Source organism: Anopheles gambiae, chromosome 2 (genome assembly GCF_943734735.2).
Source record: "Anopheles gambiae chromosome 2, idAnoGambNW_F1_1, whole genome shotgun sequence".
Classification (NCBI taxonomy): domain Eukaryota; kingdom Metazoa; phylum Arthropoda; class Insecta; order Diptera; family Culicidae; genus Anopheles; species Anopheles gambiae.
In genome coordinates this window covers 24,018,040-24,031,915 of record NC_064601.1, presented here as the reverse complement: position 1 = coordinate 24,031,915, position 13,876 = coordinate 24,018,040, and the positions used below count along the sequence as shown (strand labels likewise).

At 49.3% G+C, this 13,876-nt stretch overlaps 2 protein-coding genes across 2 annotated transcripts; both read right to left on the bottom strand.

Moving 5' to 3' along the window:
- Window positions 1–767: 767 nt before the first annotated feature.
- Window positions 768–5,396, bottom strand: LOC1273345 (sodium-coupled monocarboxylate transporter 2). Its single transcript, XM_312311.6, has 5 exons — window positions 3,954–5,396; window positions 2,456–2,956; window positions 2,025–2,384; window positions 1,292–1,954; window positions 768–1,218 (listed from the first exon to the last, which is right to left on the bottom strand). Exons 1-5 carry the CDS (start codon window positions 4,154–4,156, stop codon window positions 1,122–1,124), a joined length of 1,824 nt encoding a protein of 607 aa, XP_312311.5. The 5' UTR covers window positions 4,157–5,396; the 3' UTR covers window positions 768–1,121.
- A 4,798-nt stretch (window positions 5,397–10,194) lies between these two features.
- Window positions 10,195–12,275, bottom strand: LOC3290653 (keratin, type II cytoskeletal 1). The gene is made up of 2 exons (XM_563533.4): window positions 12,148–12,275; window positions 10,195–11,552 (listed from the first exon to the last, which is right to left on the bottom strand). Exons 1-2 carry the CDS (start codon window positions 12,163–12,165, stop codon window positions 10,866–10,868), a joined length of 705 nt encoding a protein of 234 aa, XP_563533.3. The 5' UTR covers window positions 12,166–12,275; the 3' UTR covers window positions 10,195–10,865.
- Window positions 12,276–13,876: the final 1,601 nt, after the last annotated feature.

Below are 13,876 nucleotides of genomic sequence, written 5' to 3'. Positions count from 1 at the left end.
TTAAATTACTGTGCAATGCATAGAATCGTCGCTCAAAGTGCTCGTGCGCCCGCAACTGAAGTGTACCGTTCAAAGTGCAGAAGTTTGCATTATTTTAATTACATTTCCGCCTAATCGTCTTTTTTAAGATAAAATAAAATAAATCCATTAAAACTGTCGTAAAGTCTGTGTGACTTGCGGCCTCGTCAGAGCTGGCACGGAAAAAAAAAACATTGATAAAATCACCGTTAAAAGATGAATGAATGAAGACTGTACATAAAAAGCCAACACTGGATCAGCTAACGCAACAGCGGAACATGTACGAGCAACCCTCACAACGACTTACAAAAACGCTCGCCAGCACCGTGTCCGTGTATTCAGGGAAAATCGCACCGATTTGGAGCGTCGGCGAGCTCACGAAAATCGCTTTGAACCTTCCCAGCACAGGGTGGTTGATTGCATAGCTTCAGGATCAAAAACGATAATTTCATAATTGCATACTTTTAGGCGTCATGGCTTGTTTAAAACAATCGTTACTGATATTGCATATTTGAGTTTCACAATTTTTCATACGAAAGATGTTAATTAGAAGTCAAATCTGATTTAAAACGAAGTAATTAAAATCAAGTTTTACAATCCCATTTGAACGTGTAATGTTCGCAGATAGACATATAATTTCACAGGCTCAGTCTCGTCGACACGGCATTTGCTTGCCATTACATTTGCCTATAGAACATCATCAAAAGTGAATTGTTTCGTTTACAGATCAAAATAATAACTCATTCAACTACTAGAAACAATGATTGGAGGTTTATTACACTACGACTTGGTTCTATTACAGGAATCATAAAGAAACGATAGCGTTAACGAGGACGCTGGTTTAAAACTGACCATATTAATACTACACATCGATGAGATGAACGAAGGCACACGTGACACTTTTGTGTATGTTTGTGTGTCTCGCGTAAACATTTAACATACAGCAACTTCTGCCCGTCTTGAGTAAACATGCATTACATCCTAGGTGAAACTTATACAACAAAAAAAGCCTCTACTCTACGCACCACCACGAACTGTGCACCACGTGTTTGCGCACTGCATAAATCCAGCACAAAAACACCTGGCGAGGGGTTTTGGTTTGTCTAAAGCGTCTGCTCGATCACACCGAGCCGTTCCTTGTACTTTTCCTCTTCGTGCGCCGTAAAGGTCCACTCTTTGATTGGTTCGGGGTTAAGTTTTCTGCAAAAAAAAACAACAGAAATGCATTGAATAAGAGGACCTGCAGCGTATACTTATAACTCGTGTCACTTACTCATTCTCTGCCTTTAGCGAAAAGTCGTTCTGTAGCACCTCCTCCGGGAGCAGCCAGTGGACGAGCGGTGAGATCAGCTTCGGTCGGAAGTTGCGCAAATCCTGCGAACCGGTAAAGTAGCTCACCGGAATCCCTACCAGAAACACCATGAACGTGCCCACCGTCGAGTACCAGACGAAAGAGATGTTGTAGATGGAGAATTCGGCCTCGTCCGGCGGCGCCTCGAGCGTGGGGAAATCGTTGGACGTCACGTTGTACCCGTACTCGTAGCACCCATCCACGCTTGTAGGTTTGGGCGGGTAGCTAATTTCCTTGTTGCTGATCGCAATCTGTGCCCCAGCGATAATCCACGACATCACGATCACACTGGATGCCGAGCCCCAGAGGGCGCCGTGTTTGTTGGCCCACGGCCACAGCATCCCGAGACAGAAGATGCCCATCACGGCACCCTGCGTAACGCTGGCGATCGTGACGACCATCTGCAAAATGTGCCCGAACTGTTCCACGATCAGGCCCATCGCGATACAGTACACACCACTGACCAGAATCAGCACCTTCATGGTCGTATTGGCCGACGCGTCCGTGTGTTTGAACAGCTTGAACGGCCGTATGTAGTCCTCGTAGATTAAGCCCGCCAGCGAGTTTAGGTTCGCGGACATTGTGCTGAAATACGAATTAAGTAAGGCTTTGCAAAACATTTCCTCTTTTTAGTCGGTTCGATCCGGGATCTTACCTCAAACCAGCGCTGAACACGCAAGAGATGAACACTCCCGGCATACCCTTCAAGTTACCCACGACATCCTGCACGAAGAAGGGCAGCAGCTTGTCTGCCTTCTGCACCAGCCCCACCTTGATCGGATCGCAGTCGAAGTACTTGGCAAAGATGACGATGCCGGTGAAGCAGTTCAGCGTCATGATGACGATGAACCCGGCGCAGAAGATCCACAGGGCGGCCCGGGCATGGCTCATGCTCGGCACAGACACGATACGTTGGACGCAGCTTTGGCTAAGTCCCAGGTAACCGGTCCACAGGAACAGATTGCCCACACTAGCCGTCCAGAATGTTTGGCGCGTAGTTGCATCCAGTGTCATGCTACAAGGGAATCAGAAAGGAATTACATTAGCTTGTTGCCGAGTTGCCGCGCTCCATTAGAGTGCACTTACTCAAAAATCTCCAACCGATTACCGGCCGCTGCCCGCTCCAACACCTCCGACAGTCCGCCAATCTTCGCCACCCCGATGACCACCACCAGAAAGCAGGACACAAACATAATCAGCCCCTGCACGACGTCCGTCCACACGACCGCCTTGATGCCACCGAGCATCGTGTAGAAGATGCACACGCCACACACGATCCCGTTGATTAGGTGGATGTTGATGCCGCTGACTTGCGAAAAGGCCAGCGCCGGTATGAAGATGAAGATCGGCAGGATCAGGTAGATGTTCAGGACGTACGTGAACGTGACGAACTTCTTCACCGCCGGGCTGAACCGATCCTCCAGATATTGGTAGCAGTTGGTGATGTGGTTGTTGTAAAACACCGGCACGAAGATGTAGTTGATGATCATCGTGATGAGGATCATGGTCGGGGCGATGATCCAGTACTGCGCCCCGTACGAGTACATTTCCGCCGGAACCGACATGATGGACACACCGGACAGTTGGCTGGAAAGCGGGAGGCAAGATTGGTATGGAAAATCAGTAAATTCCCTATCGATAAGCGTGAAGCAATTTGGAAGGGAAAACTCGCCCCAAACCGGGACAGGAAATTAAACGGCTTCAGAGCGTCATAAAATGTCCATCAAATTTTACTGCCCACGACCACCCCATTCGTGTGGGTTCATATTAATATCGCTCTTCAAATCGGTCGGAAGTTACAGTGACCTTTACTTGGAGTTTCTTTGGAAGAAGAAGAAGAAGCAAAAAACGAAGTCACAACCACATCACATTCTTAATCAGAATTCACTAAAAAAGCCATAGCGTCTTTTAAATCAAGCGATCACAAAAAAAGTTTCCCACTGACCCGAGTGCGGATCGTTTGAAATCTACTACCGCAGCCGTAGTAACGTTTGACAAAATCCATTAGGCACGCTTACGGAATCGTTTTTATGAATGAGTCTAAAGTCAATCATAAAAAAACTGCTGTTATCACTGCCATCCCTGGATTAATCAACGTTGATGGTGTTTTTTTAGTAGTTTAATAAAAAAATATCAAGAACTGGCGCGTGGTCCGACTGAATCATGCCGACCGTTTGCCGATTGGGCACACTTTCCTTTTTTCGGAACAATTCTATCAACAAGGACGGATCTTTCTGCTGGTATTTCGCAACAGAGATGTTACTGATGCTGTTGCCGCGTGGAAGAGTCCGACGGAACCCCAATTCCTGGTTTTTATTGTGAAAAATACTTTGAAGAATCGTTCATGCCAATTTCAACGATCTACACAAATTTTGAAGGATTTTGAACTTTGAAGCCTTAACAAAAACTCCTCATGTCGATTTAAACTATGTAAAAGAACAACTTTGAAGCACTTGGAACAGTAAGATTTGTAGTTTTCTTACAAAATTGAAAGACAGATACTATTAACCGTAAACCATCTACACAAATCACTTCGTACATTACCCTTAGTTCCCAACCCGCCCCGCCCAAAGCCTCCACTTACCTTGCGATCAGCGATATCGCGATCGGGAACGTTTTCATCTTCCGCCCGCCGAGCAGATACTCCTCGGTGGTTTGGTTTTTCTTCTTCTGGAAAAAGCCAAAGTACACCCCGATCGCGGTAGAAATCCCCAGCATGATCGTAAACACCGCGTAGTCCTCGACCGAGAACTGGCCCTGCGGATTGGCCGTAATTGATTTCACCATCGTTGTGTTTTGTGCTCCTGCTCGGATTGCTCTGGACACTGGACCGACTGGGACGCCGGGACACTCAAGACTGATCGACCGGACCGATAGAACGCTCGTCCGTGCTGGGCCTGCTTGGATGAACAGGCAGGCAGCGAAGACACCAAACAACAAAAAGCCGATACTGTGCAGCCGCTGGACGATAAGGATTTGATTTGTTGCACACGTTTTTCTGTGTGTGATTGCTGGCTCTTGGGTTTGGGGGGTTTGGTTTGGTTGGTGGCAGAACCCTTGTTAGCTTGTCACTCTCACTTTGCCCCTCTTGAGGATGGGTTAGGATGGTTTTGCCGCCTAATAAACTATCGCGCCCCAGTTCGGTGAAAGCGACAACACGAACACGATAGTGGCTGATAGTGGAGGAGAGAGGGGTGCGGAGGGTTTTTTTGCTTCTTCACTTTGCAGTACCCCTCTCGGATTGGTTTACGATCTCTCGCACACTCTCGTACCCTTACAGGGTAGCTAATCCTGGCGGTAATCACACGTCCGGTAACACCAGCACTCTCGGCAAGACACTTGTCGATCGGTGGGCCTGGAAATTCCAGCCACTGCCAGCCACCTGAAGAGCCTTTTACGACACGTACGCTTGTCACGTCAAGAATGGAATGCCTGCCCTGCCGGAGCGGAGTTCTGACTCATCTAGGCAGCCGCGATGTAGCGGTCTCGTTTGAGCTCGTACGCTTGTCTGATAGTGCGTGCACGTTTATCGCTCGATCTACCCAATCACCGATTTGACTGATCGGCGTGCGGCTGAATCCGTAACTGGTAAAGCAGCCGACAATTGATCTCGATTAAATCTTCTGCCGTGTCGTGGTGGCGCCCTCGTATCTCGGCTGCCGTGCTGCGTGCTATTTCGGCCGATCGTATGATTAATTAAATCCAAGCCATCTTATAGGATGTGGTTTAAAACAAGTTTTGCGGTCAGACAGACTCACACACACAGACTATTCGTTTTTGCACAGTATAACTCTACGTCTGTGTTTGCCGTGTGCTCCAGTTACGCACGGGGATGACTTACAGGATAAGCGAGAGAAAGAGCGAGAGCCTGCGGTTTCTCTACAGCAGTGCGGCAAGGGATAGAAGGTTGGAGGAGCGACAGAGAGCAAACGTAAAATTACACACTTTTGCAACGAGCCCGTCGTGGCTGCCGTGGCCCAGAACAGCACGCGTTGACAATCGGGCCAATACTGGCCGCCTTACGCCGACTGTATCGGGAAGGTGGCGCCGCCGTTGCCTTAATACACCAGTCCTACATGTGAGTGATTTACTGTAAATGGTTCTCGGATGTCCCTCCAAGGGGGGGATTGGGGAAGTGCGTTAAGTTCTACCTGCCCGGAGATGTTGTGGGAACTTGTTTGCAAATTCCTGTATAATTATTTGTGATTAGTACCACTGCGGGAGCAATAGAAACACTTCCGACGTAACCGATTACCTGTGATGCTTGGGGGCAATTTCTTGAGTTCTATTTTTATGAAAATTATTGGTACAAGTTGTGTGCCTCCGTTGCGGATTCGAGGCACCGAAAGGGCTTGTAATGGATAGCAGCCAGTTAGTCAGTCAGTCAAAACGGGCAATAACCCGCCAGCCATCGACAACCACAACCAAACGTCTGGCAGAAGGTGTGTGTCCTCTGTATGGCTTCGTGTGTAACGCTCACTCGTACTCGGGCTGTGTCAATTCCTTAACACTGTCCACCTGTCCGCCTGTACGTGTGTTTGTGTTTCAATTATGCTATTCGAGCCTTGCCCGGACATATCACTCCCGATGCATTCTTTAGCACTGACGAAAGATCTCCTTCGCAATAACGCCAGCGTTCTGAGCATATTGATATGAGTTTCCAAAGTACGGCCCCCGAGTAGCATTAATACCCGTCGCCATATACTCCAACCCTGCTACATCCACACAAGATAACGCCATTTCACCACGCTATCGTGTAACGATTGTTCGGTACTTCGGCGCTATTGTACGGTTTTCTGTTTGTTTGCTGATTTATTTATTTTCTTGCTACTTTTATTGCACGCACCGGACAGATAGACAGGCAGACCGCTGTAAAGCCAGATGAGTCCCATTTCCTTCCATCGACGCGTCAATCACTTGCTCCCGGCAGTTCCAGAAGCTGTGAATACTGACGCTCGTGGACTCGATCGATCGCAATCTTGACCCCCTCTGGAGGGGTTTTGTTTGTTGGTTTGTTTTTTTATTTATTCGCAAACATCTTCCCACACAACGTACGGTGTATCGGGACGGCCCGTCAATCTGGACAACCGAAATGTTGAATGGCGAAACAAGGCGCTTTTGATTACGCGCTTCAGTCACGCAGCGGACTTTGGGCCCCTCCGGCTCTGTGCAGTCCCAGGCAGTCGATAAGAAGGTAAAGATGATTGTATTTCATGCATCAGTTGCAACAGTGCAGTAGCTGCTGGCAGTGTGAGGCGCGTCATGGTTGAGATGCTGCAGTATCAGAATCGTTGCTATTTCGTGGCTAATTAATATAAGTTGGCGAATGTGCTGAATTGGAATGAAATACCCCAACGGAGGGGCAACCCATCCGGGATTACAATACTGCTGCGCAGTCTCCGCTTATCTTACCAAACTGCTTCGCTTCCTAACCCTGACACGTTCGCCCTGAACACGGTGCGCGGTTAAGCTGTTTACGGTTTGGCTAGGACCGCTACTACTCCATCACCATCACCAGTCGGTGCATCGCGCGGCGTGTTATCAGCGCCGTTGTTTAGGCCCCCATCGCTACCCTTGATTGTTATGCTCATTAAAAACGGTTTTTTTTTGAGGGTGCTTCCTCAACATAAACTTTTTTACACTAGGTCGTATTGGGCAATCTGCCGCCGCCCGAAATTGGCAATGAGAGTACGTTAATTTGCGTGCCTTTTGTTGTTTAGTGGAGCGGGGGGAACCTTTTAATCAGCAGCATGGGAAAACGATCATACGGCGAGTGTGTTTCTGCGCCTGCTGTGCTTTTGATTATCAATGATGGATTGAAAAGTTCCTCTGAGCGTGAGTGGAAGTGTCTTGTGACTTGCATCACTTGCGTGCGGCTTTGAGACATGAAGATGGGTAGTCGACAGTTGGCCAAAGCACACGGAAGACCTTTTTTACGCTGCTCAGATGCAGTCCAGTAATTCCGTTTGGGTCCACTTGGGCGCACCAATAACGTTAACTTCACTTTGCCTCAATTGATGTCCAAATTGATGTCACTTGCGTGTCTTCTCCGGTCTTCAGCAGATTGCATTACCGGAAGATGAGGAGCATGACCTTATCAAGCCTGGGTACTTCTCTCCTCTCAAAAAAAAAACCCGTGATTACGGTGCCATACCGTGATCGAATTGAATGTCGCATCTAATTAGTTTCCGTTACGTCAACTACAAATAGGACATTCCTCTGTAGTGGTGGTCCTACGGTGGTTTATTTTTTTTATTTTTGACTCGTAGGAATTAAAACCACATTCGGTTAATGAAGACACACACACACGATCAATGGGCATGGAATGACCCCCCCCCCCCCTCGTGCCGTCGAAAAACTGATGAAGAGTGTGCGGAGTATTATTTATTTTCCGTTTCGTCAATACGCCGCAAACCATTTATGCAAATGAGCCGGAATTTGTAATGCCACTGCCGATGACGAAAGTGTTGTTTTGATGTCCCCCTAATCATTGAAAGCTTGCCCTTCTCCGCCCCATAGTTGAGCCGAACCTACCTCAAGCAGCCAGACATAATCGAGCCTAATCAAGTCGGTAGCTCGTTTACTTTGAACGAGATACGAATGGGCGGCACTTAATTTACACATTCCTTGTAGGAAAGAGCCACCAGCTGGGGCATCACCACCTGTGGATGTGCATACCGATCCTGTGATGATTAAATGGTAATGGCCTTTTTTTTTTTGAAGCTGATGATGGCGATGACAAAAATGGGCAATCTTCTCATGCACCGATGCTCATTTGAATATGCGACAAAACACAATGCGCCACGAGCCATGTGATGATTGGGGGATCGCCCGCCACCCGGTGAAAGCATCCCTGGGTTGGGGAGGCAGGCAAGCACGCATTGGTTTAAGCGGTCGCCTGAACTAATCGATCGCGGTAGCATTTTGAGCTCCATAAATTAGTGACGACTGTCTGGGATGTCTGTGATGTCTGTGATGTCTGGCCGTTGGTAGGTTTAGCACATCATTATTAACTCGCGAACGCACACTGCTCCCACCCCGGTATCGTCGTCCTCGAGCGGCTTTTTTTTTTGGGTGATGGGTGAATGTTTAAACGCCTTTTACGACATGGGAGTGGTGAATGTATTTTGTTTTTTTTTTTCATCCTTTCTTTGGAGATCGTTAGAAATAAGTGTTTCGTTTAACGAGCTTTCTGCTGCTTAGATTTGTGTTTATATGCTGATAGGCGCTACACGTAACGAAAATGAAATGTTAGAGCATTTAATTTATAACAAAAAGAGAATTATAATTTCTTTCGCTAGATCTCTGCCTTCCTCCACAATTCAAATCACTTCTGCATCGTTAGTGTTTGTGTGGGATTTGTTTACTGCCCGTCTCTTACCGTTTGAGTCAGGACTTAGCTCAAATAAAAAAGAGCAGCCTGCACATAGAGAAAATGGCAAACCGGAAGATGATCGCACGTTCCGAACGGGTTGAAACAAACCACAAACTGGAAACTCCGACCCGACAATCCGCTTTCGTTGCAATTTCGGTGTGCAGTTTTTCTTCGTTTTGTTTTTGTTTCTTTGCTGCCGTTGTTATTGCTGTTGAACTTTACTTTCTTCTCGTCTGTGTGATCACGATCTCGTGACGGTGGTGACGATGAAGATGCATGGACCGCTGTTTGACGCTCCCACGGAGAAAACGGTGCAAAAGGAATGTTTCATTAAATATTTAGATTCTTTTATTGGGTAGGGATTTGCTGTGGGAGAGAAAGGGAATTGCTGCTTAGTGTGGTTTGCAAACGCTTCCGAATAGATGCAAATGCTATAATTTCAGTAATTAATCTCGCACTGCCTGACGATGCTTTCCAAACTTCCCCGAATGTGGCACCGGATGCTGCAAGTGTGCTTCCAGAGACTACGTAAAAAACAAAATGCCTACGGAGGGTTTTGTAGTGCCACAACTTCCTGACTACGTGCACATAAGCCGAAGCAAGCCTCAACCGGAGCTGATCGGAAACGATCGCCACTGTTAAGCAACTGCTTTTAAGGGAAGTTGTTCCCTGTTGACCCATTAAGATCGCCCCGTAACGTTAAGATATTTATGTGCGTTTGCTTCACACCACCACATCAAACTTCAAAATTGCGCCAGCACGCTGGGGGCGCAATTAACAAAGCCCTAGCCCTTGGGTCAGCGTTTGGGTAACTTCAAAAGCCCTCCTAGTTTGCAACACTGGCGTGTCAAATTTGGGGCATTTTAACTTAAAAAAAAAGAAGAAACACACACACCCTTCTCCGCAATCAGTAGAAGGGATCCATCCACCGACAGCGCGCACCATCGTGGGGTTTGTAATCCGATTAGATTAAGACCCTCCGCCCCAAAACGGTTACGCAAAACGCGTCTTGAGTAATCACTGTCAATTAATCAAAATCTCACAGTGCGCGTGTATCTTTACAACCAAAAGCAGAGCCCTTTCGCATTATGGTATCGCGTTTTTGGTAATTTTAAATCAGTGAATGGAGAACAATACTCACCGTATTGCAGCCTTTCGATCGCTAACGATCGGTACTTGATCGGATATGAAAGCGCTTCAAGATAACTGTGCTATGCGGCGGAATGTAACGAGAGAAGGTTATGAAGACTCGAGGGAAGCTCTGTTGTGTTGTAGAGCATTGCCCTAGACTAATCCAATCATATGCTTGAACGGGCTGCAGAGACGAAAGCACGCGAACCGTACACCCTCTTAAAACGGCTCTTAAAAAGAGCCATAAAATGTTGCACGTTTTCTTCCACCGGGTAAAAGTACTTCAAAAAAGGGCAGTAAAAAACCAGAACACACTTCATTTAACGGTGACAAATTTTTCGATTTTTTTATTGTTTTTTTTTCATAACTTTTTTTCCTCGGTTACGGTTTCTGCTTGAGTAACAAAAACGCTTGGTACTACTTACGGGGGAGGGGGACAGAGTGTGATAGTAAAGATAGTGATAGAAGGGAAAGAGAGATAGAGAGAGAGAGATATTTACACTGGAAACAGCAAATTAGTCTCCGTACACAAACGGTCCCAGTGGTACCACCTGTCCCGGATCCGTGGTGCCCGCGAAAGGCTCCACGGATGCAAGTTCCGTCCCAGGGTCTTCCGCTTTGCCGGCGGGACAGGTGCGCGCTGCGCCTTCCTCGCCATCCAGATGTTCGGCGGCGGGGTTGGTGGTGTTTGCGTGCTTTTTTTTCCTTCTTCCATGTGTATGTGCTGCATTTGCCTGTGTATGCGTGTGTGTTATTCTGTGCCAGTGCGGTCGTCCAGTGTCCAATGTGTGTCGTCGTTTCGTCCGGGCGCCGGGAACCTTATCTCACGGGGAGGCCCGTTTTTTCCATGTCCGTTTGTTGTTGATGTTGCTCCAACGGCGGCGACCGGTGGACAGTTAGAAAGTACTTCCGGACGGCCGTTGGATGTTGTACGGTTTTGGGCAATGTGGTGATTTGCCGCATGATCCCGGTGGTGTGACCGGAGGATGCTTAGAACGGAGCACCGTAGGTGCTGGATGGGCGCGATGGCGCACCGTACGAACCGGACGGGGCCGACGGGGCACCGTACGAGCCGGACGGCACGGACGGCGCACCGTACGAACCGGACGGGACCGAAGCGGACGAAGTCTGCAGGAACTGGGCGACCTGGATGGCTTGCTTGACGCCCTCGAGGTCGATGCCGACGACACGGTGGCCACCGGACGGGACGCCGTAGCTGGAGGACGGTGGGCCGTACGAACCGGACGGCGGGCCGTAGCTACCGGACGGTGCGGACGGGTAGCCTCCAAATCCACCGGACGACGACGACGACGACGACGACTGGCTTTCCTCGCGGAGCAGAATCTGGCGAATTTCGTTCAGCAGCTGCGGATCGACGTTCAGCCCTTCGGAGGTCTGGACACCGGCCGGGACGGCCTGGTAGCCGCCGCCGCCGCTCGAGAACGACGAAGACGAGCCGGAGAAGCTGCCGACGCTGGCGGCGTAGCCACCGCCGCCTCCTCCGCTCGAGTAGCCGCCGCCGCTCGAGTAGCCGCCCTGGCTGTAGCCACCGCCACCACCGTGGCTGTAGCCGCCACCGCCGCCGCTACCTCCATGACCGCCGGACGGACGGTTGTAGCTGTACGGGGACGGTGGTTCCGCAACGGCAATGGCCGCCAGCGAGGCGAACGCCAAAAACTGTGAAAACCGAGAAGGAAAAATCGTTAGCTTTTGCTCCAATTAATGATCGAAGAAATGGCGAAGGATTGGCTGCGTGTGTGTGTTGCTGTCTGCTTGTGGTGGTGTGACATTTTCGGACGCACTTTTACTCTCCGAACTACAGTGTGTGACGCTTATTCCAGCCAGAACTTGAATGAAATGCTATCAGCAATGGCAACCAATCCTCAAGTAAAACACGGTCAAGGCTTGGGGCATGTGATGTGGACTACCACCATACTTCCGCTAGTACAAGCTCAAGCACTCTCTTCAAACCTTCTCAAGTACTGTCCCCTGGTTAAGGGTCTCAACAATAAAACCAAGTGGACAAGTGGGCAACTTTATCGTCCTCTAATTATAGAACGTCAGTAGGCTACCGAAAACACGCGGCAAACACAGTAGGCAAGCACAACAAAGACACACACACACACACAAGGAGGTTACACACCAAGCGATGAACCGCACGTACACACAATCACACTAGATCCTTTGCTCGAGAGATCATCCCAAACGGCACAAACGACAAAACCCGCCAGATGGCGCTGCACCGCCCGGGGTACTAGCACGGGGTACTTACCACGGCAAAGCTGTTCATTTCACTTAAGGTAGGGGATGGAGAAGAAGAAAAAACACGGGGACTAAAATTTAGATGTTTACTGAAGCGAGTGTTGTGACCGAGTGTGCTTTCTGTCGGGCCAAATTGCAGTCTTTATACCCCCGAAAGACGCGGCGACGGCGGCCCCGGACTAGCTCCCGAGCGCCCACCGGAGCTGGCTCTCCCGAAAAAGAAAAACAAAACCAAGACGTGAAGCGGCGTGGAGTGGCATATCTCGTTATGTTGTTGGCGATGCAGGGAGAGGAAGGAGGGACGAGGTTTTCTTACTGCTCGTCTGCTCCGTTGTTTAGCGCCGCTGCACACCAGCGTTTCGTTGCTATTTTTTTTTTTGTTATTATTATTTTCCTCCCCTTCCACGGCCACAGCACGCAGCTCGCGCGCACTTTCGTTCGTTCCCACTTTTTGGACGCTTCCCCCCAAATCGGCCGCCCTCCCATCTTAATGTGAGGGTCGTTCATCCTTTCCCTTTCCATCAAAGCAAGCCGTGAGAAGGCGAGAGTAGTATCGGATGCTGCAAGGGTAAGTGTGTAAGGGGTCCATCTCGTCCCCCCCCCCCCTCGCCCTCGTTCGGTGGGTACGTGAACCTTCTTTCGGCGGCTGGGAGCTATCTTAGGCGGCTGTGGTGCTCGTCTTGACGGTTCTTTTTTTTTTTGTTTTGCTGTTTTTGCTTACTGCTTTCTTGCCTTTCCTTGCCGTTGCTTGCTTGTCAGCCTCAGCTACCGTTGTTGCTGTTGCTGTTGGATGTGCGCGCGCGCGATAAACTCATCCCCACACGCCCGCTTGCGTTCGCTTATTCGCCGCGGCGTAAGCTTGCTTGCGCCGACATTCGTTGCTGATAGTTGTTAAACCCACCCCTTCTGTTCGGATAAAGCATCTCCACTTCGGGCATGCAATTCCCGCCGCTTATGCGGAGGTTCTTCGCAAGACTCTTCACTAGCGTCTCCTTTGAAGGGGGGTACCTGAGTGGTAGCGATTGCAGCAGCGCCAGTGCGGCGGGAGTGCATCCCACCAGCCGTACATCTTCAACAGTAGTGGCCCGGGTGGGAGCCCCAGCATAGTTGTTTGATAGTTTATCGCTGACTATTCTTCTTTCACTTTCCAGCGCGCTTTCCATCGCGCATGCGTTTGCTTATTGCACTCTCGCCAAAAAAAAAGAAGAAGGAAGCCCTCTCGAAGACATTTCTCGCCGGCAGATATTTGGCGTTTTATCGTGGGTCGTTTTCTTTATGATTAGTTGTTACGTTACTGCGCATCTCCCGGGCATCCCAACGGCCCGATTGTTTTATGGTGATTGGCAGGGGCAGGGGAAGGGCTGACTACCATCAGAGACATTTTCGATGGATCACTTTCGGAATTTATCGGCACTGGGGTATTAAACCCCCCCCACGGCGAGCGAGAGGTCAGTGTTGTCGTGCAAATACGCTTCCGTTCGCTCGTTTGCCAATTCCCACCAGCAAAAGCAATGCGAAGCCAAGCTGTTGGTGGTAGTACCCGCGCGATCCAAACAAGTCTATGATTATGGCCACATCACTAGCATTATCCAACCGGCCTGCCTCCCGCCTGCCAATGGAGTTGGACCTAACCTCTCTTGCTCTTCGGTGAATGTCATCGGTGCCTTGGGGAGGTTCTGGAGAAGCGTAGAAGCGTGCTCCACACACACACACGCACACACTGGCTCCTCGCTACTCGT

Excerpts from the sequence above, each read along its gene's own strand:
- LOC1273345 (XM_312311.6), bottom strand. The coding sequence starts at position 4,156 with ATGGTGAAATCAATTACGGCCAATCCGCAGGGCCAGTTCTCGGTCGAG. Across the intron at positions 1,955-2,024 it reads GTGTTCAGCGCTGGTTTGAG|CACAATGTCCGCGAACCTAA; the intron begins GTAAGATCCCGG and ends TTCGTATTTCAG. Across the intron at positions 1,219-1,291 it reads TCGCTAAAGGCAGAGAATGA|AAAACTTAACCCCGAACCAA; the intron begins GTAAGTGACACG and ends TTTTTTTTGCAG.